Source organism: Sinocyclocheilus rhinocerous, unplaced genomic scaffold (assembly GCF_001515625.1).
Source record: "Sinocyclocheilus rhinocerous isolate Xijiao unplaced genomic scaffold, SAMN03320098_v1.1 scaffold753, whole genome shotgun sequence".
NCBI classification, from domain to species: domain Eukaryota; kingdom Metazoa; phylum Chordata; class Actinopteri; order Cypriniformes; family Cyprinidae; genus Sinocyclocheilus; species Sinocyclocheilus rhinocerous.
In genome coordinates, this window is record NW_015655991.1 from 229,196 (window position 1) to 255,171 (window position 25,976).

General features: G+C 38.0%; 1 protein-coding gene across 1 annotated transcript in view; it reads left to right on the forward strand.

The window, feature by feature from the left end:
- The window catches only part of LOC107718990 (neural cell adhesion molecule 1-like), a 242,820-nt gene that overhangs the window by 196,199 nt on the left and 20,645 nt on the right, over window positions 1-25,976 (forward strand). Inside the window, exons 10-17 of the mRNA XM_016526273.1 lie at window positions 3,453-3,603; window positions 5,401-5,585; window positions 6,983-7,079; window positions 8,449-8,616; window positions 11,978-12,103; window positions 14,171-14,185; window positions 21,352-21,399; window positions 23,823-23,825. Of these exons, the coding sequence (XP_016381759.1) occupies window positions 3,453-3,603; window positions 5,401-5,585; window positions 6,983-7,079; window positions 8,449-8,616; window positions 11,978-12,103; window positions 14,171-14,185; window positions 21,352-21,399; window positions 23,823-23,825 (793 nt within the window). The remainder of the gene's footprint in view (window positions 1-3,452; window positions 3,604-5,400; window positions 5,586-6,982; window positions 7,080-8,448; window positions 8,617-11,977; window positions 12,104-14,170; window positions 14,186-21,351; window positions 21,400-23,822; window positions 23,826-25,976) is intronic.

Here is a 25,976-nt window from a genome sequence, read left to right on the forward strand (position 1 = left end):
GATTTTTTAAAATCCTCGACTTCATTTTGCTCGCGTCGACTAACCGGCAAAATACCGGAAGTGGCGCATTTCACAGACGAGAATGTATAAAACACATTATTAGTCTGTTTTCCAAGGCAACGCTACGATTTAATTAAATAATTATATGCGATGCAGTTCTAATACAGTATATGCGCTTTAATTATTTACATGCGTGTAGGTTGAGTACATGCGTCACACAGAGGCTCCGTTCACAGTAGTTCCACAGGAACTGTTATCATTTACATGTGTGGAGCATCTCAAACTCCATATCTGCATGTTGTTGTGAGTTTAGGTTTATTATAACGTTCATCTGGGAACGCAACATGCGCCATTTCATCAGATTTGTAAGGTAAATAATTTATAAATCTACGCAAACACAGGAGAAATATATCGCGGTTTCAAAATGAAAGCTCAAACCCTCACTTTTTACCCAGTTTACACGTTTTGATGTCTACATATTCATTTAATTACAGTTGCTATAGCATTTCTGTCCTAAAGAAATGGCCAAATATTAAAGATTACTATTGTTCACTTGCATCTATTTTTATTACCACAAAAAAAAATTTATAATTATAGGCCACTATGAAATAGGGTTGTGTCGGTGAGGAAATTAAAGCAGTTGTTCGTTTTTAGTTCGTTTGAATTTTCCCTCTTTTCCTCGCTTTCCTTCAAACGCCCCTGATATATATATATATATATATATATATATATATACTGGTATGTATGTACTACAGTATGTGACCTTGACCAAATTCAATTTGCATTCAATCTTGGAACATCTGGCCTGCTCACTGTCTAGACTTTCATTGCTGCAGACCACCTTAGGGCAGCTATATCTCAACAATGTCTTGCATCAATCCAAGATAGGCCATCTTAATCAAAAGTTCAGATTTATTCTCTTCCACATTTGGACACACTGTGATCCATCTTGTCTGTGCTAGAGTGCTCTTCCAGTTTCTTGTTAGAGTGAAATTTGAAGTGCAGGACACCATTTGACTCGCTTTTCTCAGCGACAGCTTTTTTCTTACATTGCCTCTTTGTCAGTGCAGTCATACAATATGATATCCGTCACCTACTATTTTCTCCCGAGGGAAAAGAAGAAATCCTTTTCTTTCACCCGAAAGACCTTGAATGTGAGCTCTGATTCTATTCCGCTGTTGGTTGTCTGCTCTTTCAGGAGAAACGGATGGGCAGAATGGGGCTTCCTACAATCTCTATTAGGTGAGATAAGATGCGCACAGGCCAGTGATTGCATTTCAGTGCTGAAACGTAAGCCGAAACATTCTCTGTCTCTCCCTCCCTACTGTTTCCTCCTAAGTTAAGACAAAGAGGTAGAGGTGCAATGTGATTTGCTGGAAGAGTTCAAGGTTAGCGTTCAAAGAAATCGTGAAGGTTTATATGTGACCGGCCCTACGTACACACATAAAACAGGAGAGACTCTGCGTACGCGGCTTACTGTCAATTACTATGCAACGGGAGGGGACTCGCTCGACAGCCCTGCAGCCTTTTGAACGTGAGGCACAAGCAGGATGGAATTTATGGTCGAGACCCTGGTTGTTGCTTAAAGTACTCAATCCCTCAGATCGTGACTAAGCCACCACACCTTAAATCAAGTTTGTGAATTGATTGGATTTCAGTACCGCATATACTCCATTCTGCTCCGCAGTCTAATTTCTCACTGACCATTGAACAGGCACTTTATAAATGAAGTGCCACTGCAGGTTTCAGAAACATCTTATTTCCCGGCTGTCTTCGCACGCTGTCGGGGGACCGTCTGTGGCACTGATGAAAGGTGCACGCTAATGTTCACGTTTTGCAGTGCCTTCACTTGAAGCAAACTGTGAATCATATGCTGAGCAGTTTGCGGTGAGTTATTCGATGCTCATATTTCATTCAGTATGCATGTACATGCAATAGTGACATTGTAGTGCAGGTAAAACAAAGTACGCTTCGCTAAGCACGAAAAATGTAGAGCACATCCAGCTCTCCTGGGCTTATTTTATTCATTCTGCTGCACTCCGTACTGCTTGTGAATGTCAACAATGCTTAGGTGTGACAGCTACTCTTTTTCTCTTTGAATGTCCATCCGTAATGAATGGGAGTGGGTATCCATGTGAATATCGTGGCCGGTGGCTTCAGCACTGGAGTGGAGGAGCAACTTGTATTTGTTAACTGAGTAATATGGTGTCAGCTGGCATGACTAATAAATCTATTTAAACGTGTCATGGAAGAGGCTGCACTCTCTAATTAACATGGGTCACATTATGCAAGTCATATTTGCTCAGTCAATTAATTTTCTTGTAAATTACATGAGTGTCATTAATCTGTGGATTTCCGTTTGATTTCTTCTTTTGAAGATCACTAAGTCGAAGCCGCATGTGTCAGTCACTAACGTATGGGTAACATATGGAGAGTTGATGCATAAGCTTTTTCTGTTCCTTTCACAAGGTGCTTGATAGTAAATGTGTAGCCAATTAAATGGAGAACCAAATAAATATTGGATCATTTATAATTATTATAAATATGGAATAATAAATAAAGAAGATATGTAAAAATATTAAATATTTTGCCTCAAGGGTAAAAAATTAAGATCTCACAAAATGTTAAGATCCATTCATTTGCATTAAGACATGGTCATGGACACATTTCTTGATTAAATGAATATTGTTTGAGAGATCTCCATTTTTAACCTTATGGTTTTATTTTTATATATAAAAAATAATTATCACATTTTATTTTATTTGTGTGTATAAAATAAACATTCATTTTTTATATATATATATATATATATATATGCTGATCTGAAGGGCCTTTTTAGTTGCTTTTGAAAACTAGTGAAACTACCAAGAAAACTAGCAAGAAATGCTTTGAAATGCAAACAACACAGAGCAGTGATGAAAAACATGCCGGCTTTTCATTGTAACAGCTGGAGCTAGTATTGATTGCTGAATTCAAAGCCCCTCCAACCTTAGGATCTCAGATCACCATAGTAACCAGAGATGGGCAGCAGAGTAAACGCAGTACAAGCTAAAGAGCGGGATGGAGCCAGGGAGTAAACTGTTAGCAGATTGTCCTAGATGTGCTGTGCAAACAGTCTTTGAGGTGAAAAGGCTTTAAAGTGGCCCCTGCTGTGTGGTCCACTTCATTATTGATCCCTGCCTCACTATCTCCTAAAATATCCCCCTGAGCCCCAGACAGAGCCTGAAACACAAAGACATGCCGTCCCTTCGACTGGCGTCTGTAGTTGTGTGCAGGAATGACATTAAAAAAAAGGATTGTTTTCCAATGATGAAATAAATGTCATCATCTGCTCTCACCCTCATGTCTTTCCAAACCTGTATGACTGACCTAAAGCCAGCAGAGAAGGCTTTGCTGGCCCTGACGGCCCACCACTGCTTTCTTACTCTCACTTTCTCTTTCTCTTTTTCTAGAGTCTGGATGGTAACGTGATCGTGCGCAGTGATGCCCGTGTGTCCTCTCTGACTCTGAAATACGTGCAGTTCACCGATGCCGGCCAGTACCTCTGCACTGCCCGCAACTCCATTGGTCAGGACATCCAGAGCATGTACCTGGAAGTGCGCTGTAAGCTAAACAACAAACTTCTCTCTTTGTCCTTTGTAGGTTATTTGTCTGGTTGTGTTCAGGGCAAATGTGTCTAAGCTCAATGTAGTGGACAGATTGTGATTTCTCAATGTTCCGTTTGTCGGCTACCGGATAACTAACTTAACTAACTAACTTAATCATCAAGACTTTCTTGTTTGCCAGAAACTAAAGCAGCTAATTTTTGCAAGTGAACAGTAGATCCACCAGCTAAACCCTTGGACTTGCATGAACCAGCCTAGACCAGCAAATAATTGTTTTTTTTCAGCAGAGTATTGACAGATGTTATTCATTGAATTTTGGGGGGTTTTTTTGTGAAATAAACAATATTATTTTTTCTTTTTCTTTTTTTTCCTCTTTTTTTTTCAGTATATAACAAAAGATTCGATTTAACAACAGAAATTATTTTTGAAGGAATTGGTGGTTTGAGGGCTTTTGTTAAATGTCTGTTTCAAACAAATTAAACTTGCTTTCCACCAAAAACTCAGTTCAAATCACAGTGCCATATACTCAAATGTGTTTTATAGCTTTTGGGCTTATTTCTTACATTCAGAGCTCTTCATATGAAATGAAATACTGCCATCTTCACATTCTTAAAACTCAATTTTGAGAGCAAACGCTTATTTTATCAGATTATGTTTACTGCAGTTGGCTGAGTGCACTTTTGTGCCATTTGCCAGGTAGAGAATTACAGTAAAGCTAGCTTTAAAGTTATTTTCATCTGCTTGCGCATTTTTACGCATTCTCACAATCTAATTTAGAAAAGTGGGAGGGAGTGAAGCTTGAAGTGCAATGAAAGTCTAATTGGATTAAAATTGGATTAAAAAAAAAATCTTCTCCCTTTCCTGAGATAGCATCACAATGTGCAATTGATAGAAATTGTGTGGAAATGCAGTTTGCCACAACCCGGCTTATAGTAATCAGCATCTTGGTTGAGCGCACGGAGCGTTTTGCAGTAATTAGTGATAAGAAAAGGTGCTTTGTCTGCTTCAAATGATCCTAGATGAGATTGTTCACTCCCATGCTCAGACACTTACGGTCTGGGTTAGAGTCTCTCCTTCTGTTTTGCATGACTGTTCATTTCTTTTATTTCCCACCTTTTACTTCAAGTTTACATTTAAATGCATTTTTTCTTTCGCTTGGTTGTTTATGTGTTGTTTTATTGAAATGGAGCTCAGCTTCATAGTAAAACTGAAGTCTCAGGCTGGCAGCCAGTTGGAAAGACTATTTATTATAGCCATTTGAAATCAGTAAGTATCTTTATGCAAAATTTTGCTGTTTACTTACATCAACATGGTAAGAACGTGCTCTCCTGAAATCACACATGAAATCATGAATCATTTCATGCCTTAAATTTGCCAATATTCATTCCAACCACTGCTGTGATAAGATTTCATTGGCCGTTTCATCCAAAAAGAGACATGAAGTTTTGGGGTTATGACATTATCTCAGCAGCGGTGTTGCAGCCTGTGGTCCTGAGATAGCGATAAGATTTGAGTGGATATGTGTCTTATCAGAACAGCTTCATGGGAAATGTGATGACTCAACTGCTTGGATCAATCCTGGAGTGGAAAGTCTTGTTAGCCGAAGTGAACATCGGGGGGGAACAATCACAACAGACAATAGAGCAGATATCAGAAATTGCAATTCTGTAAGGTAGTTTAGGGGATGATGGGTAATGTATGCCAGCTGGAAGCCATCATATTTTTGGCCCCAAGGTCTCTCTCTGGAACAGTCCATGTGTTGGTTGCACTTGGCTGACACTGTGTATAATTACAGATTCTCCAAAGATCCAAGGCCCTGCGGCGGTGTTCACCTGGGATGGTAATCCGGCTAACATCACCTGCGAGGCCCTCGCTCACCCGGCCGCCTCCGTTTTGTGGTTCCGTGATGGCTTGCTGCTGCCTAGCGCTAATACCACCAACGTCAAGATCTACAACACTCCTTCTACCAGCTTCCTGGAGGTACGGCATCACTGCTCCAACCCATCAGCCTTTAGATGCCCCCTCATTAAAGTTTCAACACTAAAGACGTGTTTGACACTAATAATTGCTTTCTGAGCTCATTTTCAGTATACTTCAGCACTCTGTTGCATTTGATATTCAATCATAGCAATAGTGCCTGTTGATATTGCATTGAGAGAACACAATAATTACTGTTTTTTTTTCTTTCCAGTATTCTATGTTCTTCGTTTATGTACAAAATAGAGCTGATACACACACCTTAGCCACCCTTATCAGCCCACAAGTGCTAAGTATATAATGACTTGTTGTTGTTGTGTAGTAGAATAATTTGTGTAATTTTAGTTCTCTTTTGATTTTTTCGCATTACTGGCCGATAACATTAATTACAATAATTAAGTTGCTTCCTGTGTAACGATGCATTGTGAATGACCCGCATGGAGCATATTGTTTTTGGGGTCTTGCAAAGCACAGATTGTGATGTTTAATTTGTTGCATCTAAATACAGAAAATATTACTTTTTGTGAAATTTTGGTTCATTTGAAAGCAAACTGTAGAAACCTTTTGAGATCAGATCACAGCATTATGAGTCTTTTATATAACAACTTGACTTTTTAATACGACAAGTCTTCATAAAACTAGACTCGCAATCACAGGAAATATTTCATATGTCAATTATGGATTATTGAGCACAGCTAATCAATTACAATATGCACAGATTTGCATGATGTAGCAGCAGTGTAAAGATGCTCCAAGAGCCTCTTTCAGTTTACGTCTATTTTTTAAACGTTTTAGGAACATTTTTAGATCAGAACCCCATTCCAGAAATACTTTCCTTTGTCAAAGTCAAATATTTACAGATTTTAAATATATTTAATATTTATTTAATATTTATAACATTTACTGGTTTTAAACTTTCAACACTAAAATGTTGTTGACTCATTATAGGCCCTTTATAGATTTACACTTTCTAAATGACATAAATCAGCAGTACTATTATACACTCCCACAAACTCTTGCACATGATGTCACCACTCGTGGGCGGGGCTTCGTCTCATGGTTCTCAGTGAGGGGGCTTTAAATATGCAGTTCACCACTGCATGAGAGGTTGTTTTTGACTGTTCTGTGAAGCTTGAAATGTTCTCTGTCACTGTCCTTATTCCTATGGCACATTTTACTAAGCTGTTAGCGCTAATGGAGACAGTGCACTTCCATTCTTTCTCTCTCTCTCTCTGTCATTCAAAAATTATCGAGCGAGGTGAATGCCAGCGGTTCAGAATGGGAGGTCACTGCCATTGCCATGGCAACGAGCTTCCCTTAACCAGCTAATGTCTGTGTCATGCTAGCTAGGTCAGATGAGAGGCGGTGCCTTGACGTGGCTTTTGTTTTTTCTCTGACAGGTCACTCCGGAGTCCCAGAATGACTTTGGCAGTTACAACTGTACAGCTACCAATGTCATCGGCACAGAGTCAAAGGAATTCATTTTGGTTCAAGCAGGTTTGTGACGTTTCAGAGAATGATGAACAAAATCAGCAACTGCTTTACATTTATGGTGAACATGTATCAATCACAAATTGTCTTTCAGAGGTTCTAATTAGCTATTCACACATCCTTGCTCACAAAAGGAAGTCTTAACACAGAAAAAACACAAATGCAAAAGGTATATCTCCCCCAGACAGAGGTGTTTTAGCTTCAGATCAGAGCCTGCACTCATATTTTTTAGGCTGAGACTCTTGGGTAATAAAAACAGCAGGGTATAATTTTCAGGCTGCAGATTCGACGGTTAAATGCGACTCTGCCTCTGATATTTTTGGTGCTCTGTAAAGTGGGGCAGATGTGAAATGGTGTGGAAGGCAGTGAGGTGATTATTTAGTCTCAATGCGATGAGGCAGTGCAGAAGTGACGCCTCTTTTCTACCTCACAGGCTTTAGAGTCACCACAATTGGTTTTTATTGTGTGATAAAGTCTCATTTCTTTAAAAATGATTTAATTCCCCAACAACCTTGAACAGAAGGTTTATTTTTTTGGTACTGTGTCTTTTAAGCGTTTTATAAAAACAAATTTTTTTGCATGGGAAATGAGAAAACGTGTGCTGTGGGTTTGCTGTTTGCATCCAATACTGTTTATAGATAACTCGTCCATTGAAATCAGCTTCTTTGCAAAGCCTTCATTACATTCTAACAGGATAACGAAAGAATCCACACTGTAACGTGACTTTCAAATAGTTAAGATCTTAATAAGGACTTAAATGATCAGAAAGCTGGTCACAAATAAATATCAGATTCATGTTTCTAACTTTGGGATCCCTCGGGAGGATAAGCAGAGCGGAAGATGTACTCAGGGCCAGCTAAAGGTTTGGCAAACTTCCCCACATTTAAAGGAGAATGTGTCATTTCTGTGCCTCTAGTGGCACCAAACAGAACTGCAGAATGTTTGGAGGAGTGTTTGAAACAATAATTTTTCCTATTGATGTGTCTGTCTGATGTCCGAAGGTTGGAGAAGGTTAGAACAAGCCATTTTTGTAGCTTTGTTAGTGTAGATTGTTTTTTCCTGAAAGTTACAGTATGTTTTCATAGTACATCAAACTCTTTCATCTTAGAAGTTCAAGGAAAATTCGATTCCTCATGATATGACCACTTTAAACAATATCTTGGTTTGTCTGAAAGATATTTTACTCATGCTTCAGGGAAAAACTGTACTGGCCACTGCAATAACAGTTCCCTTGGTGAACCATTCCCCAAGCCCATAATAATTTTGTCTATTGCCTCACTCACATTTTTGTGGCACCCTGCATGTGTGCGCAGAGCAGTACGCCAGTTATCTTCCAGTGTGTGCTTATAAGTACGTGTGTGTGCATGTTCTCTAGATGTGCCTTCGGCCCCCTCTATCGAGCGTGTGGAGCCGTATTCCAGCACAGCAATGGTGGAGTTTGATGAGCCTGCCTCCAGTGGAGGAGTGCCTATCCTCAAGTACAAGGCTGAATGGAGGATAGCAGGCCAAGACTGGACTGACAGAGAGCATGAAGTTGAGGATGGTAAGTATCCAACACACACACTGTAATAACATTTATTCAGAACTGGAAGCAATGAAGAGAGAAAACAAGATAAATGAGGCTTTTGGGAGGCTATAAAAGCTTTTCCTCATTTGTGTGAAGGTCAAGCTCTTGTTTTTATAGCATTGTTTTATACAGAAATGACCACAGATGCTCAGATGATTGTATTAGAGCAAGGGTTTTAACTTAGTTATATTGTTTTAGTGCAACTGTTTTTAAAAACACTGTCCTAAGGCAGAATCCAGAGACAAGCTATTTTTCTGCCTGTGCTGAAAGCAAAAATATAAAACCACAGCCAATCAGAACAGTGTGTGTTTGCACACTTTCTCGCACTTGCAACACACTGCGTAGTGTACTCCAGATGGCCCTTTTATGGTTTTCCTTGAGGAACTTGAGGAATTTGTACTGAAGCTTGTTTCCACCTCAGAGTAAAAAATAAAAAAAGAAAGTTATAAATAAGAAATAGGCGCATTGTGACATATGAAGTCACCCTGTACAATATAAATTCACAATTCCGAGATATAAAGTCACAATTATGAGTAACAAAGTCACAATTGTGAGATATAAAGTCATATTATGGCATATAAAGTCACAATTATGAGTAACAAAGTTGGAATTGGTAGATATGAAGTCACATTATAAGATATAAATTTACAGTTATGAGTAACAAAGTTGGTATTGTGAGATATACTGTAAATTCACATTGCAAAATGCAGTCACAATTATGAGTAACAAATTCACAATTGGTACAGTAGATAAGAAGTCACATTATGAGATATAAATTCACACTGCAAAATACCAAGTCACAGTTATGAGATATAAATTCATATAGCAAAATACAAAGTCACAATTCAGTTATGAGCAACAAAGACATGAAGGCACAATTACGATAAAGTTGCAATTACATTAAAGTTGCAATCAAGAAAAAGTCGCAATTGTAAAATAGAAATTTACAAATTAATTTTACTCTCAAACAGTAATGGGCTTCTATAGATTTGTCATTTGATAGCAGATGCTTCTTAAATGCCACAGTCAATCTCTCTGCGGTTTGAGGTTTAGTGTACATGAGGAGCTGAATTTTGGTGCAGTGAGGTTTCATTGTGTGCTACTGACAACATGTACAGTAGTTTTGCTTGTCACTGTTGCAGCTGGTTAGGACAGAAATTTTGATTAACATGGAAGAGCTTTTATTGCTTGTCACACTGTCGCTTCTCACCTAGTTAAGATGCTGTATTACACTTAAAGAAGAAAACAGCAGTCTATGACGCACATAGAGCCACCCTCCCGTAGTCAATATAACAACTAAACAATTTCCACAGCTGCTAGCCATTTCAAATTGTGGTAAAATACCCTTCCCCACTGCCATAAAAACTCTTTCATTGGCCATATTGCTTGGCAAGCATGAAATGCGATGCAGAGTTGACCAAAAATAGAATGTGCAAATGTAGGAAAGGGACATGGTTCACTTGAATGCTAAATAAGAGTGCTCGGAGCAGTTGTCACAGCCTGACATGTGCGCTGTTTGTCTGTGGGTACTGTCTGTCTCTCGGGGTGGCGGGGGGGGAGAGATGTCAGTTTGCTCACTGCTGACAGCCTGCTTGCTCTGCCAGACCTCCTTAGGACATGCGTCAGAACAAGCCTCACACATACAAACGCAGCCTTTCACGAAGCAGTCTTACCAGCCACCTACACACACACACACACAAACCCCTGCTCAGCCAATGGCTTTTTGATCGCTCAACCTTTTGTCAGTTAGTCTCTAATGCATTAGACTGGCATATGATAGTCATGCATCAGACTCAAACACAAGGTACCAGATTGAACAAGTTAAAAAAATAAAACACAAACAACACATTCTGGTCATTATTGATATATGATTGATGACTGATGTAGGATAAGAGAGAGCAACAGAGAATCTTTCTTTAGAACTGGTTATTTTTTTAATCATCCAGTCAAATTAATTAAATGGAGAACTTTTGGAGTTAAATTGTGAATTAAATTGTTGTAAATTGAAAACATAGTGATAAACAGCAAACTAATACTGAACTAAAGTGTACTTTACTGAAGCAATATCACACAAGAAAGAGTGCTGTTGTTCTTAAAAGTGTTTTTTAATACTCTTATTCAACAAGGATGCAATAAAATGATCAAAAGTGACAGTAAATACATTTATAATGTTACAAAAGATTTAGAGATTCTTTTGAATTTTATATTTATTAAAGAATACTGAAAAAAATGTATCACGGTTTCCACAAAAATATACCGTTTTCAACTCTTATTTTTTATAATAAGAAGAACCAAATCAGCATAATTAGAAGGATTTCTGAAAGATCATGTGGGACTGAAGACTGGAGTAATAGCTGGTGAAAATTCAGCTTTGCCATCACAGGAATAAATTACATTTAAAATATATATATATATATATATATATAATTTATTATATTTATATATTTTATATACATGAAAATATTTAAAATTATAATAACATTTCACAATATTACTGTTACTACTGACTGTTTATCAAATAAATGCAGCCTTGGTGTGCATGAAAGACTTCTTTCAAAAACACAACCCCAAACTTTTGAATACTAGTGTAAGTTAATATCAAATAATTCACATTTTAGACAAAATGTGGCCAGTTATTTTGTTTACTTTTGTTCTGCCAAAGAAAATCGTTTCAAACGAACCCAAAGTAGGGTTTCTGGAACAACACAAAGAAATATCAGCACTCTTGTCCAATGCAATTAGACGATGAAAACTAATGGTTGTAATATAATACAAAAATGAAATGTAAGATGCTGCATGGGGACCTCTGGGAAAACCTCTGAGTGATGACTATTATTGCAGGATCGTTTTTGGATCAAACTAAAATGTATTTTACTACAAATATGAAACTCAAAATTCTTTGCAGGGTCTTCTGGGAAAGCACACAGAATCTGTGCCCATCAGAACTACCCACAAAAAGTCCTGCAGACTTTCTCAGAATTGGAAACCCATTATTGATAAAGTTTCACTCACCACTCACCTCTTTGTTTATTTAATATTTTGGCTTATTGACTATGCCTTTTTTCTCACTATATCCATTCTGCACATTTTCCCTTAAAATCTGGATTTTTTTATTTAACTGTTAAGACAAATATCTCTATTATCTATAATGCTGAAGATCATGTGCTGTGATAATATGTGCAATTTGATAAGGCAATCAAATTAGTATATGTATGTCATATCTAACAGTTTTTGAAAGGTTTCTTATATGCTTTGTTAAAACCAGACATATTTTATCATCTTATACCATGTTTTTACGTCAGATATTTTATTGGAGCTCTAAATCTGTCTAAACCAGGTCTCAACTTGATCACCATTGTTGGGCTGAAGCCAGAGACCACGTATGAGGTCAAGATATCAGCCATCAACGGCAAGGGTGAAGGAGAGAGCAGCCCCCCGGAGAGCTTTAAAACCCAACCTGTCCGTAAGTGCCTCTCTCTTTCTGTCTTCCTCTCTCTTTCAGTCTCTTTATCATATGACCCTAGTGCTTTCTTTGCCCATCAACCCCCCCTCCTCAGTGCAGCAGCAGACCTCACTACCCACAATGCATCCCTGCCTTGGACCCTGCTGGATCTCACTCCCAGGAGATGCATTGCTTGTCCTCTCCGTGTGCTTTTGCATTTTTTATGTGGATGTGCATGTTCATTTAAGTATGTGTCTGTGTGTTTAAACAATTTCCTGAAGGCCATCGTGTCACTGCAGCCTCTCACCTCAGCAGTGCTTCCCAGTGATGTGGCGCTCCTCCCCGTCTGTCCGGCTCTTCTGCTGGTGCCAGCATGTGTCAGGCAACAGCTGTGTCTCGTGTCTACTGAGAGCTGTGTGCTCTGTTAAGTGTCGTCCGTGTTGATTGGCCACTCTTCTGTAGAGTAGATGATGAAACCCTCTTTAACCTCGTATCTACAATCAGATCAGGATTAGACTCTCAGAAATTGTAATATCAATAATAAGATCTAATCTTCATGAAGCTGGGATATTTTGCATTTGTACAACAGTATCATTTGAAGATACTTCCAGATGGCATTTCTCATGTTTAACTAGAACTTATAACTTTCGCTCTAATGTACACTAGGTGTGCGATGAATATAAGCCTGTTTCTGCCTTAAATTAAAGTAATAATAATATTTTAATTACTTTATTTGCAAAATTTTAGATTTTATCATAATTGTTCTTTACAGCTCACAATTGATTGTGACTTTCATTTTTCATAATTGTAACAAAAATCTAAATTTTGGCTTTAAAGCTCACAATTGTGACGTATAAATGTGGCTTTGAATCTCACAATTCAGACTTTATAGTTCACAGTTATGAATGTTCTAATTGCAGCTTTATATCTCATAATTAAAACTTTGTACCCCAATAATTGCAGTGTTATATCTCATAATTATTACCTAGTTTTCATAACTGTAGCATTAAATCTCAATCTCACAATTGTGACTTTGTCATAATAGCAACTTTTTCATACTTAAATTTTTTTTATAACTCATAATTGCAACTTTATATTTCACAATGTCACTTTTTTTTATTATTTTAAGCTTATTTTTTGCACTCAGGTGGAAACAGGCTTACATACACAGCTATATGAAAGTGAAGTCAGGTGAAATTTGAGGTTGGTTTTCAGTGCTTGACTCTGTGTTGTGGAGCTCTCCACATTAATGAAACATCATCCATATTTAGATTTCACAATGTAGTTTTCAAAATTCCTACAAATCTGCTGGTTTAATTACTGCATGTCACACGAAGCCGTTGGCTCAGAATGTTCCACTTAGAAAGCAGATTAGAAAAGTCAGTTTGCAAGAAAAGTGGGATGAGCAGAAACACAGTTCTAGTTTGATTATTCAATTTCCTTCTGCACTCACAGGGATTAAGTGACTAAAGTTTAAATTGCGGAAAAAGTCTAATTCCTTGTCACTTTATTAATCCAATTTATTGATCCAATTCAGTTGATTCAAAAGCACTTTGTAATAACGTTACGAAAAAGGAGTCATACGGCAGTAAGCTTGATTTCCATTTGAATACCCAGAAGCTTTGGAGGGAATCTTACAAAAATGGGTGAAAAGCTAAAATAACACAAAACAAGACTTTTCTATTGTTCTATTGGGAGTACAATAGCTCATGGCAGGAGTGAATTGCTCCGTTGATGTAAGTCAGAGACAGGCTGACAGGAATTCTTATCTTACTTTTCTTATCATGTCATCTTTGCTTCAGCACCCTATGTTTTCACAGTCCCCACATTTGCTCTCTCGCTTGCACTCATATCACAACAGCTACTTGGGTCACCCAGTTTTGCCATTTTGGGAATTAACAAGCCATTCACATAGTATATTCTGGCCAAATGTGAGTCAGCAAGGCGATTTTCTCATCACTTTATAAGATGAACCCCAAAATGGCAAGTCGGGATTGGCCTCTATTTTATTCATTCCTGTTCTTATGTTCACTGGTTTTTATGGTTCTCATCATGCTTTCCATCTTGTTTTGTACCACTGGACATCAGGCTCCCCTTTCAAAAGTAAGTGTTCCATCTCTCTGCTCTCTTTCTTTCGCATTTCTGTTTGTTTTTCCATTTGCTTCCATTTCAGCCATTGCTACACTCCTGCCAAATCTACTAATAAGCCTTTAGAGAAGATGGTAAAAGCTTGAATAGGAAGTTAAAGGCTCCATGAAATGGGTTAGAGAGTGCGGTTTTCTTTCCTGCGTTTGAAGGAAGTTGTGTATTTGGAAGGACTCGTCCTATTTTGAATAGCCAGTAGGCTTTTACTTCACGGTCATGAACAGTGATTGGACCTTGAGAGACGTGGTATTTATAATTCACTGAGAGGGCACAGTCTCTTACTAGAGTATATTTGATTGGACAAAAAATGGTGAGGCGTATAGATACAGTATGGACATAGATTCATGGATTTCATGGGGTCTTTAAATAAGAATGTATTGAGAATGAAATGAGTATTTTCGTTTCAAATGGACTCTCGTATTTCAGTGCAAATTAAGTAAAACTGTCTGGGGGGGTGGGGTTCAGTGAATTTAAAACTCTTTGCAATAGGTTTTGATTATAGCCTGTGCTTTAAAGAACTGTGGCGACTCACATTATATCTGTTGTTGTACTTACCAGATGGAATTCCATTCTATTACCCAAACAAGGATCTAGGTTTGCTATGAGATCATTTAGACCAGTACATTTTCTTTCCTTCCAGTCCTGGAGGCTCAATTGAGAAAATTGCTTTTTATCAAAAACCTACAGTAAATATGCACCTGGTTCAACTCAATTATGCCACATGGAGCAATTAACACTTGATTAATTGAATCAGGTGTGTTAGGTCATGGCTTGAAATGAAAATTTGTCTTAGCTTCCTGGGGTCTGTTGATGAAAAGCCACCGTTTAAACTTTTATGCTGGTCATTGGTATGTACATTTTCCCCTAGTCAGAGTCTGTTTGCAGTTATCTCTCCATTTTCATTCACAGTACTACACATAAAATCCACAGAAGTGTCAAAACAAGCTATTTATTTCACATTCGTAGGATAGTCGCAACCTCGTTGGCTAATGTTGGTGTTTAATTCATAGTTTGTGTGAGGGTGATTGTTTTGCAAAAAGCAATTTTAAAACAGTTGAAGTATAGAATGACTATTGTTTGTTTATGTAACGAAAAGCAAATAACATTGTGATGAAGCTGTTGCTAATTTAATTGACAGTATTTTCTTGTTGTGGCTCTCTATTGTTCTCATTATCCCTGACAGGGATCATTTGACTTCGGAAGCTTTCTCATGATCATTACACGGCGGAATAAAAAAGAGGCGATGGGCGAGGCAGAGACCGTATCTCGTAATGGTAGTGTGATGCAGTCGTGTGTAGATGAGATTGACCGCGTTGTCCGCTCTTTCTCTGGAACTATACATGCGTGGTGATCACAAGAGGTGATTGGCAGGACAATGATCCAGGCACTTCAAACACTTATTGATCATTTATCAATTTGTAGATGACAAAACGAGACCGCCGGCAGCATCGACACTTATCGAATTATGGCTTCACAAATCTGGTGACAGTCCAGATTGGGTTTATTTGTTTCGAGTTTCCAAACCAAAGCCAAAAGTTACAGTTCTTCAGAAATCCTCAGAAGTAATCCTAACAATAGCAGAATGTTTTTTCAAGCTTTCTTTTCTCTCTTTGATTATGAACAATCATAATTAAGTTGTTTGCTATCTCAGAAACAATGAGTCTTGCTATATCTAGCACAGAAAATTAATTGTTAAAGCAATAATTCACCCAAAAATGAACATTTTGTTATTTCTTGATTTACAACCTCATGCCATTTCAAACCTCTATGCTGTTATTTTCTCAATGTCTATGCTAAAAAGCTTTCACCAGCCTAAACTGGTTTGCGGGTCTTGGGTGGTCTTCTAGGCTGGTTTTTTGACTGATTTTCGATGGGTTTTAGCCACTTTTTTGGAGGTCCAGAAGACCAGCTTAGACTGGTTTTGGTGGGGGTTTTTTCAGCAGGTGGAACACAAAAGGAACGTTTTTAAAGATATTCACACTAATTTTTCCATACTCAGATAATTTACAGTTACCACTGGTGCAAAAAAGTGAAAGTAGTTTAAAATACGATTTCTGATGCAGTAGCTTTGTTTCATGAACAGATCTAAATTTAAATAATTATTTACTGTCAAATGAGCAGGTTGGGTGTCAATAAAATGAGTTGGTTTTCACATCTTGTGACCAAATATTGTTAAACCTGTGCCGTAGACATCATATTTAATTTGACATGCTATACAGTTTGACTCCACTCTGTTCCTCATATAAAAAGCTATCATATGCTTCAGACGACTTCAAACATAGTTTATGAGTCATATGGTCCACTTTTTGCAGTGCCTTTGTAGCTTGATCGACTGGTCACTATGTACTGCCATTGAAAACAGGAAGTCAGAAATTATTTCAAATGGTTCCTTTTGTGTTCCACAGACAAAAATAAAAGCATACAGCTTTGGAATGACATGAAGTTGAGTAAATAATGGTCAAAATTGACTTTTGGGTGAACTATTTCTTTAACAGTTAGGGAAGTATGAGAGATTGACTCCATCCATTATAAAGCAACATCATGTCTGCAGTGAGTGGTGTAGTTTGACGTAGATGGAGCTTCAAGTAAGATGTACGGTAGTGCTCTCAGGTGCGTGTCAGAGATTTATCACCACAGGCCATCCCACAGTCTCAGCCAATAGAGTGCCCAGAGCGCCAGAGGAAGAGGAAGACAATGACACAAAAGACGTTGTTGTCAGTAGCGTGACTGAAAATATTTCTCCTCAAGAGCAGGGATCCGTGCCTCTGGCCTCCACAGCCTGTGGAAATTGTAAAGGAGCACTATATAATTCACATTACTGTGTTATGTGCTGCAGGGACCAGTGATTCAAAGCATGAGAGCTCCTCTCCATTTTATGTGCTATGAGCGTGAATGAAAAGGCTGGTATTGTGTATGGAGATGGAGTGATGACAAAGCTAGCTAGGCCTGTCACATAAGCGATAGAGGCAGGATTGATGGACACCTCTGGGAGTTTTCTGATGGATAATGCCGCCTCTGCAGCTCAGGTGCCGCAGTAGGGTCATCTCAGGTGACAGCTAAAATATTCACAGCGACAAATAGGGACTCTTTCCATGACTGTGTGCAAGGCTTTCTGATGGCTAGCCTGTGCATAGGTCACCCCGCTTCCAGAGAGCACGTAGACTCCACTGACAGAGCCTTTCTTTAATATGAATGCGATCACCACGGACCGCAAAGGATCAGAGAGCACCGCAGCAGGGACTGTACCTATGGAGACCTGCAGTGGAAATGGCCTCTGATCTGAAAATAGTAGGTTTACAAACATAAAGGAGGTCAACTCAGAACCTAATGTTAAAGTCAAAGTGTGTGAAAAACACAAGGAAGGAATTTCACAGTAAGCAACATACAATGTTTGTTTTGTTTTGTTTTGTTTTGTTTTGTCCAAAGCGACTTGCACATGAGGAACAAGCAATTCATATTTTGTTTTGTTTTTGTCAGGTGGTGATGTTTAGAGCTTGTCTTTTATCTTTATTATGGGCATCGTTTTACATGTTAATTTTAATTTAATAATTTATCATTTATTCAGTATATTTTTTCAATAATAATTCAACTTAAGTAACAGTAACATTGAAAATCATTTAGCATAACAGCCCAAATAATGCTTGCAAATAATTGCAAATAAATAACAAAAGTACTACTTACTAATATTTTTTATCAGTAATTCATTTAGAATATTATGCTTTTAAAGTTGTAGTCTAATGATCATTATCATAGTTATTGTTGTGTCAAAAAGAAGAAATAAAACAATTAAAATCAGTTCTGCGTATCAGTTTTCACACATAAACATTACAGTCATCTATACTGTATTGACTCTATCTCAAATACAACCCAACTTGTACAACCAAACCTCTTTAATAACACTTAATGCAATCATAATGGGGCACAGAACATAGACTGTAAAACAGTTTACGTGGCACTTCATCAGATTGTGCTCACTTATTTAGTACCCCTGAGAGATGGTTTAAACTAGATCTATTGCCTTGCACATCTGGTGGTTCTCAGTGGTTTCTCTGCATCAGTGCAGGTGAATACATCTCTCACAGATAGAGACACAGGCCAGCGAACTAGCAGATGGTCCACGTCCTCAGGTAGAGTTCTGGAGTGCTTTAATTGTGATCACTGCTGCAACGGCATTAACACCCCTTCATTCCCCTTGACATGAAACACTTACAATATGATAATCCTTATTATTCAGCAGAGCAATTTTCCTCTCTGTCTGAGACGCTCTGTGTGCTTTGAACCTCGGCCTCTGCTCTGTGATATCTACAAAGCACTAGACAATGTAACTGCCCCACAGCATTTCATCAGACCACAGCGGATAATACAGTTCCATTTTAGCATGTATTTTTTCATCTGCAGAGCAGTAGGCCAAATTGTAGAACAGATCAGTGTTTTGTGAGATCAATAAGCCTGCAGTGACTAGTTGTGTGCAAGTTATAACACTGGAAATCAGAGAGAAGAAAGATCTGAGCTCGTTAATATTGTCTTGAAGCTAAAATAAATAAGCATTTTTTATCACTGTGGTGTTAAAGGGATGGTTCACCCAAAAATGAAAATCATTTACTCTCCCTCAAGTCGTTCCAAACCTGTATAACATTATTTCTTCTGCATAAATGGGGTACTTTTAAAAAAATGTGGTCACTCGTTTTAGTGCAATTACTATGAATGTGAACTGGTGCTTTCAAGTTCCAAGAAAGGTGCAAAAGCATAATAAAAGTGGTCTGCATGACTTCTGAAATATTATGATTGCTTTATGTTACGAACAGGCCAAAATGTAGTATTTTATTCACATGTGAAATATATTGACTTGCAGGTTAGCTTTCCTTGGCCCATTCATTAGAGTAGTGACTGGTGAATGAATCGTTCTTTTGAGTCGGATCTTTTCATTAAATCATACTGATCCAATTCTCGAGTTCAGCTCACTGAATCATTGATTCTGTTGTGGTGGTTAACAACTCACTTGATTTTCAGTTAATAAGTTTCTGTCTGTTCGTCAAAAAGTATTGTATGACTTTTTATGATTCTTTTATTATGCTTTTATGGCCTTTTGACGACTTCAAAGCTCCAGTCCCCATCTGAAAAGCACAACCAGTACATAATTAAAATGTCTGCTTTTGTGTTCCACGAAAGAAAGAAGGGGTTCATATGGGTTTGAATCAACACAAGGGTGAATACATGATGACAGAATTTTCATATTTGAGTGAACTATCCCTTTAATCCTCCAAGGACTAACTGACGATGCTGTTAGCACTTCAGGCTCCCTTTGTCACCAAGTATCTACAAGTTCCTTGAAATAAATTCACAGCTGGTGCAGAAAGAAAGAGATTAAAAGACAGAAGCTCGGCTCTCTTCAGTCAAACAGTGTTTGAAACGCTAACATAGTCTGTCATCTGTCAGACACTCGGCTCACAAACAGGCTGCGCCTTTGCCTAATTGCGTTAAGCTTAAAAGAGGAAACAGGGCATATTTTGCCTCCATCATATCACTGTCTTCCACTCAAAGTGCTTAGCGTTTAACTCCAAGGCTCTGAGGTTCAGTTCAGTGAAAGCCAGCATTCTCAGATTAGATAGATGAGGGTATATTGAAGATGAAAGTCTCTGGCACTAATGCACTTCCAGGAAAATATCGCACTTTGAATCGAGTGGTGTCCTTGCGGCTTGAGACATCTGTACTGTCACGGCTCAGCTCGGTCAACCATGCCATTTAAATACAGGTTATTATGTGTGTCTCGGAGCCCAGTAATATGTGGAATGTTATTGTGACGAGAGGGGCGGGGCCGAGAGCCGTGGGAACGGAGCGAGGCCGGTGGAGTAATTGCTAATGCACGACACCTGCGCCACTCACCGGTCTCGAGTCTCACGGAGGAGCTCCGGAAGGATAAAAAGGAGGAGGGACGACAGTGAAAGAGGAGAGAGGACCAGGCCTGGAGTTTATTTTGTATTTTGTGTGCGGCAGTCGTCCGCGAGGGGCTGCCGATTTACTTTTGTTTTGTGTTTGTTTATTTTATTAAAATCTTTAAATATTCGCCTGTTCCCGCCTCCTTCTTCCCGATCTACAAACTACGTTACTATCAACTGTCGTCATAAGCGTTAAATTGTTTGTGCAATTTCCAAAAGTGGCTGTTCTTTGAAATGTTGTTGTTCTCTTGCTAGGAGTGATGGTGTCATATATGTTCTTTGCACTTGAAATCAGCTTGTGTTGCTCTCTCAAGAAATGTGTAAAAGATGGTTAGGTACATTCATTTTATTAATTACTTAGTTTGATATTGCTATATTATATATATATACATAAAAGCACACTACTGTTCAAAAGTTTGAAGCTGGTGAGATTTTCTTTTTCTCTTTTTTTTCTTTTTCTTTTTTATGTTTTTAAAAGTGCTCACCAAGACAGCATATTGTGAAATATTCTTACCATTAAAAATAACTTTTCTATTTTAATATATTTTATGTAGTTTATTCTTGTGATGGCAAAGATGACGTTTCAGCTGCACTTGCTCCAGTCTTCAGTGTCACATGATCCTTCAGAAATCATTCTAATTTTCTGATTTAGTGCTTAACAAACATGTTGAAAACAGTTGTTTGGATCCGAGATCCATAAAAGTAATTTTAATTTTTTCAATATTCTTTAAAAAATAGAAAGTTCAGAAGAACAGCATTACTGATTACTGAACTAATAAAAATTGTGATGTCTGTTTTGTGCAATTAAAATGTTTGGCATCATTTCAATTTACTACTTCTCATTAGACTTCGTTACCCATGCCACATATCCAACTGAACGACTAAAGTCTAATAAGATTAAATAATTTCAAATACAATTTTGCCATGCACATAAATTTTGTCATTACTCTGATCCAGAGGGCATCCCAGTAACACCCTTCGTGTTCACCTTTGAACATATAGTATATGTTTGTGTCTCTACACTGAGGCACTTTTTATTTGGGTCGCATGCACTTCTGCCTGGACTCATTGAATGTTGCTGCGGTGTGATGTACACTAGTTAGTTGCTATGAAACTGTTGCAGCAGTGGCTCTGCAATCAGTGCGGCACAACGGAAGCACATCTCACCATGTTCTCACCATCTTCCAGCGTCTTCAGAGACTCCAACTTCCATTCCTCCAACCACTGCCGAACTTAGTGAGTATGCCGACTGTGTGCAGTGTCGTTTGCCACTCTTTATCCGCCTGCTACACGTTTGTTCGCCTCACCTAGACCATTGTTCCTGAAGTCAACACCGCTGACGTTCACAGTAGACCGACAACACACGTCTGTGATAGAGAAGAGAGACCGTGTAGATGTTAGTGAGGGCGGGGGAAGTGAGACACTGGGATTGTGCTCATGACCCTCAAGCCTCAGTAGAGACCCATCACTAACATCCGCTTGTAGACCAGCTCACCTGTCTAACATGTCACTGCATGGTATACATACAGGAATATGACATGAACTGACATGCTTTTTTGTGCTAATAGTTAATGGTTTATAAACTCATGATGTGTGCTGATTTTTATGCCATTGGATGTGCAGAAAATTGTAGAAACCGCATGACACATGCAGTTCTCCTATTGTGCTCTCTGAGATATTGATGAGACATGTTGCATACTGTCACGAATGTGGAAACTAATGGCGCTGTCTTCACAAAATTAAGCAAAATTGTCAACATTAGCATTCTTGGGAGTGCATGACATCCCTCAGAGATGCAAGCACAGATGCTTTTATCCGAAGAGATTTGCCATGCAGCAGCCATCAGTATGGAACAACCTGTGTTTAAGTGCACAAGGTCTCATGGTTCAAATCGACAAACTTGTGCAATCACCAAATTAACAACAGACGTCTTACATCTGTGTATGTCTCGTCTGTTTGTATACAAACAAATTTTGATCCTAAACACTAAAACATGCTCTCTCACTTCCCACTATCCTGCGAGAGACGCCACCAAGCGTTAGTCTGAAAATAGAGTTACCATGACAGCACGGATTACACCTGATCTCTCGACAAACAGACCGCAAATTGGGAGGGTCTGAAAAGGTTTTCGGGAGACAGCTATTCTGTCTCATTCAGTCAGAGAAATGACAGGGTCTTAATCTTAGAAGTAGGCAGTTTTTTGACTATTGTCTTCTTAGTTGACATTGACTGGCAGCTTTAAGATTGCACCAAACTAAACCTTATTCAGATGTCAAAGAAATTAAAATATAATAGCGTTTTTTAGGGTTGTATGAGTAGATAAGCAAACAAAAGATCTGTTCTTTTGTATGATAATGAGTCATAATCAGCATGAAGATTTCAGACTTTCTAAATTACTTGACAGCTACAGTTTATAAAGAACCCTGGTGGTTTATAGACACTCATTTCAAATGGCTTCAAAGTGAATGTGAATGTTAGTGCATATTTGTATGTGTAATGTGCCTATTTTTTTAGTACAGTTATCTGTCTCAGATTGCAAACTTAAACACTCCTTATTTAGCCTGAAGTTCTTTAGAAACTCATTAGAATACTACATGTTATATAGCTATACTACATATAGAAATATTCTTGAAAGTAAGTGCATTGCAAGGAAGATGAAAATTTAGATTTTATTTCCCTTCAAAAAAGCAAATTTATTTTTTCATTTTTATTGTTAAAATAAATATTGTAGGGTTTTTTTCCTCACTCTCAAATTTTGTATGGACCCCAGTATGGAAACCTATTTTAGCAGATGCTTTGATACAGTGCGGCTTCCAGGAGGCTTCAGTTTATGCATTTTTACATGTAACTTAAGTGTCTGAAGGTGTACATTTGGCATCATATCTAGTATTTTACTTGTAGACTGCAGACCTCTAGTTTGTGATGGAAAACACTGCTATGGTATTGTCCCGGACTCTTCGTACACATGGACAGTCTCTGCCCTAATGCTTCTCATTTGCCCATTCTGTAGCATCCAGCTTCATGTCCAGTAGATGAGGCAGGTTTCTATCTGTACGGTCAACATCACTGAGTTTCCTCTGCCTTTGGCTGCCCTGCTCTGTTTCAGTTGGTGTTGCAGCCCTATTGATGCTATTCAGTCTGCACAAGCATTTATAATTCAATGTACAGTGCAAGAGAGCTGTATTAGAATCCTCTTATCAAGAGTACCACTTGCAGTCAGAGGAAATACTGCTGGTGAAGTGGATTCATAAAGCAATTTGGACCCTATTCTAACTCTCATAGTTTAAATGGGCTTCAGGAGAGCTGGTATAGGGCAGATTTTTTTTGTAAGTACTTTGATTTGTATTTGTGTTTTTAAAAAAATAAATAAATAAAAATAAAAACCTGTCCAGGAATTGCTTAATGGGTCTATACACACTGTATCTAATGTTAAAGAGAAGTATTTATGTTTATAATTTATGTTTTCTTTTGTTGTTTGTTTTTCTGTTTGTACTTTTTGGTCTTAACACGTTCCATGTTTGTATAATTTTTTTCAATGTTTTGTATTTTCCATGTGACCCCCCCCCCTCCACTTTCCTTTCCACCAATCATGTGCGTGCATATCATGTGACTTATGACTCTTGCATGGTGCTGATGATGTCGTCTTCGCTGATGAACAGAAGGTAATATTTTGTTGATTTTATGTTGTAGTTTTTTTTTTTTTTTGCTTTCGCTTTTGTTTTTTTATTTTGGTCCGATTCCCATTAACAGTGAGAACAGACAAGTTAATGAGGGGAAGATAGAGGAAACACCCACCCAGTACCATCAGGATTTATGAGCCATTTCATTTTTTGAGTCATTAATCCTTCAGAAATCTCACACCACCTACTTTATTTGGCTATTTGAAAACCATCAGCCACTCTGCCTATACAGTAATCCCAAAGCTTAGTCTCCTACACATACTGCTAGGTGCTCTGCATGTTCAACTTTTTATTGATTTTCAATATATGTTTTACTGTACTGATGTAGAAGTCATTTCTACCCTCCCACTCCAACTCTTCTTTTAATAAATGATGTAACTTTTTAAGAAAATGTCCTTTTTTGTTAAAAAAATTTACTTACCCTCAGGCCGTTCAAGATGAAGATGAGTTTGTTTCTTCATTGGATGAGATTTTGATAAATTTAGCTTGACGTGCTCACCATTGAATCCTATGCCAGTGAATGGGTGCCATCAGAGAAAGCAATATTTTGGACAGAGGACTTGTATTTTAGCCAGAAGCAATGGTTTGAATTTAAAAACTTCTTGATGGATTTGTTTATTACAAACACTCAGCTTTTCACTTCACAAGATGTTGATTGAAGGACTGGAGTTGTGTGGAATACTTGTGGATAATTTTGATGTTTCTATTAGCTGTTTAAAATTTCGTTCTGACAGCACCCATTCACTGCAGAGGATCCATTGGTAAACAAGTGATTTAATGCTAAATTTCTCCAAAACTTTTCCAATAAAGAAACAAACTCATCTACATCCTGGGCAGGTACATTTTCAACAAATGTTCATTTTTGGGTAAACTATTGCTTTAAGAGAGTTGCTTAACTAAAAAAAACTAATGAGAGGTTTTTGACATCTCACAAACTCATTTATTAAAAAAGACATCCTTTTCACTTGTTTTTGTACAAATCGTTATAAAGAACAATCATCATCCCCTCATTCATTAGCACATCATAAATGTGCTTTATATGATAAATTGTGCTATATCACAAAGACTAACATCAGCTAATTGCATGAACACATTCACACACACTTCTGTTCTCTGTCTCGTCTCAGTCTGCATACTCAAAGCCTCTCATGCATGTCCTAATTGTACGTCTTTGTCTGACGAATGAACCTGCTCACTGTCCCTGTCTGCTGTTCCAATGTGGAAATGGAGAAGTGGAAGAGCTTCACTTCCTCGTATTTCAAGAAAATGCTTCTACTCTCTCTTCTCCTACCCAAACATTTTTAACGACACACTTGGTTTGAGATGAGATACTGTCTCTGTCATTTTTTCTGTAGTATCTCTCAGTTGCTATTCCTGAAATTTGTCAAGATAGGATAGCAGTCATTATTAGTCATGATCGAGTGGCACAATAATCCATGACCCTTTAATCGAATCCTCCTTCTGCATGGTAGCGCATGTTTGCCCTCTTTCTCTCTGTAACCCTAATCTGTCCCTCTTTGCCTTCTTAGCATCTGGAAGTCCTTCAGCTAACTGGAAATGATGACTGGATCTCAGAAAACCTGTTTAACTGCCATCACTCCTGCACTGCTTGTCTTAAATTAACTTGTTTTCATTTAAATTGCAGCATCTGATTACAAACTTTAATCAAGCTTCAATTTATCTCGAAGGAAACACCTTAGGCCTCTATTTTCATGCATGCTGAAACTAACTGCCTGATGGTCTGAAAGTTTCAAAAATGCCTCTAACTTAAATTAAGCTTAATTACAGAAGACTATGAAGAGATTTATCAAGATATGAGACCAGAACAAACATATACATAGAGGGTTACGGTTTCAAGTTTACATATTTTGCATAGCCTTTGCAGAATCTGTATTTTGTATTTAGTACTTGCCTGGAGGAGCTATAAAAGTTTTTTTTTTTTTTTGTCTTTTTCCCCAAGAATAAATGGTAACTTAATTTACACAAATTATCTGTTTGATAGACTGTTTGAAGCCTTTTATTATAGTTTGGTATTGTCCTACGTGACAAAACATCATGAAGCCACTCAAATATGCAGAGAACAACTCAAATATGCAGAGTATGCTGGGAAACCAAAGAACTTACAGGACTTGG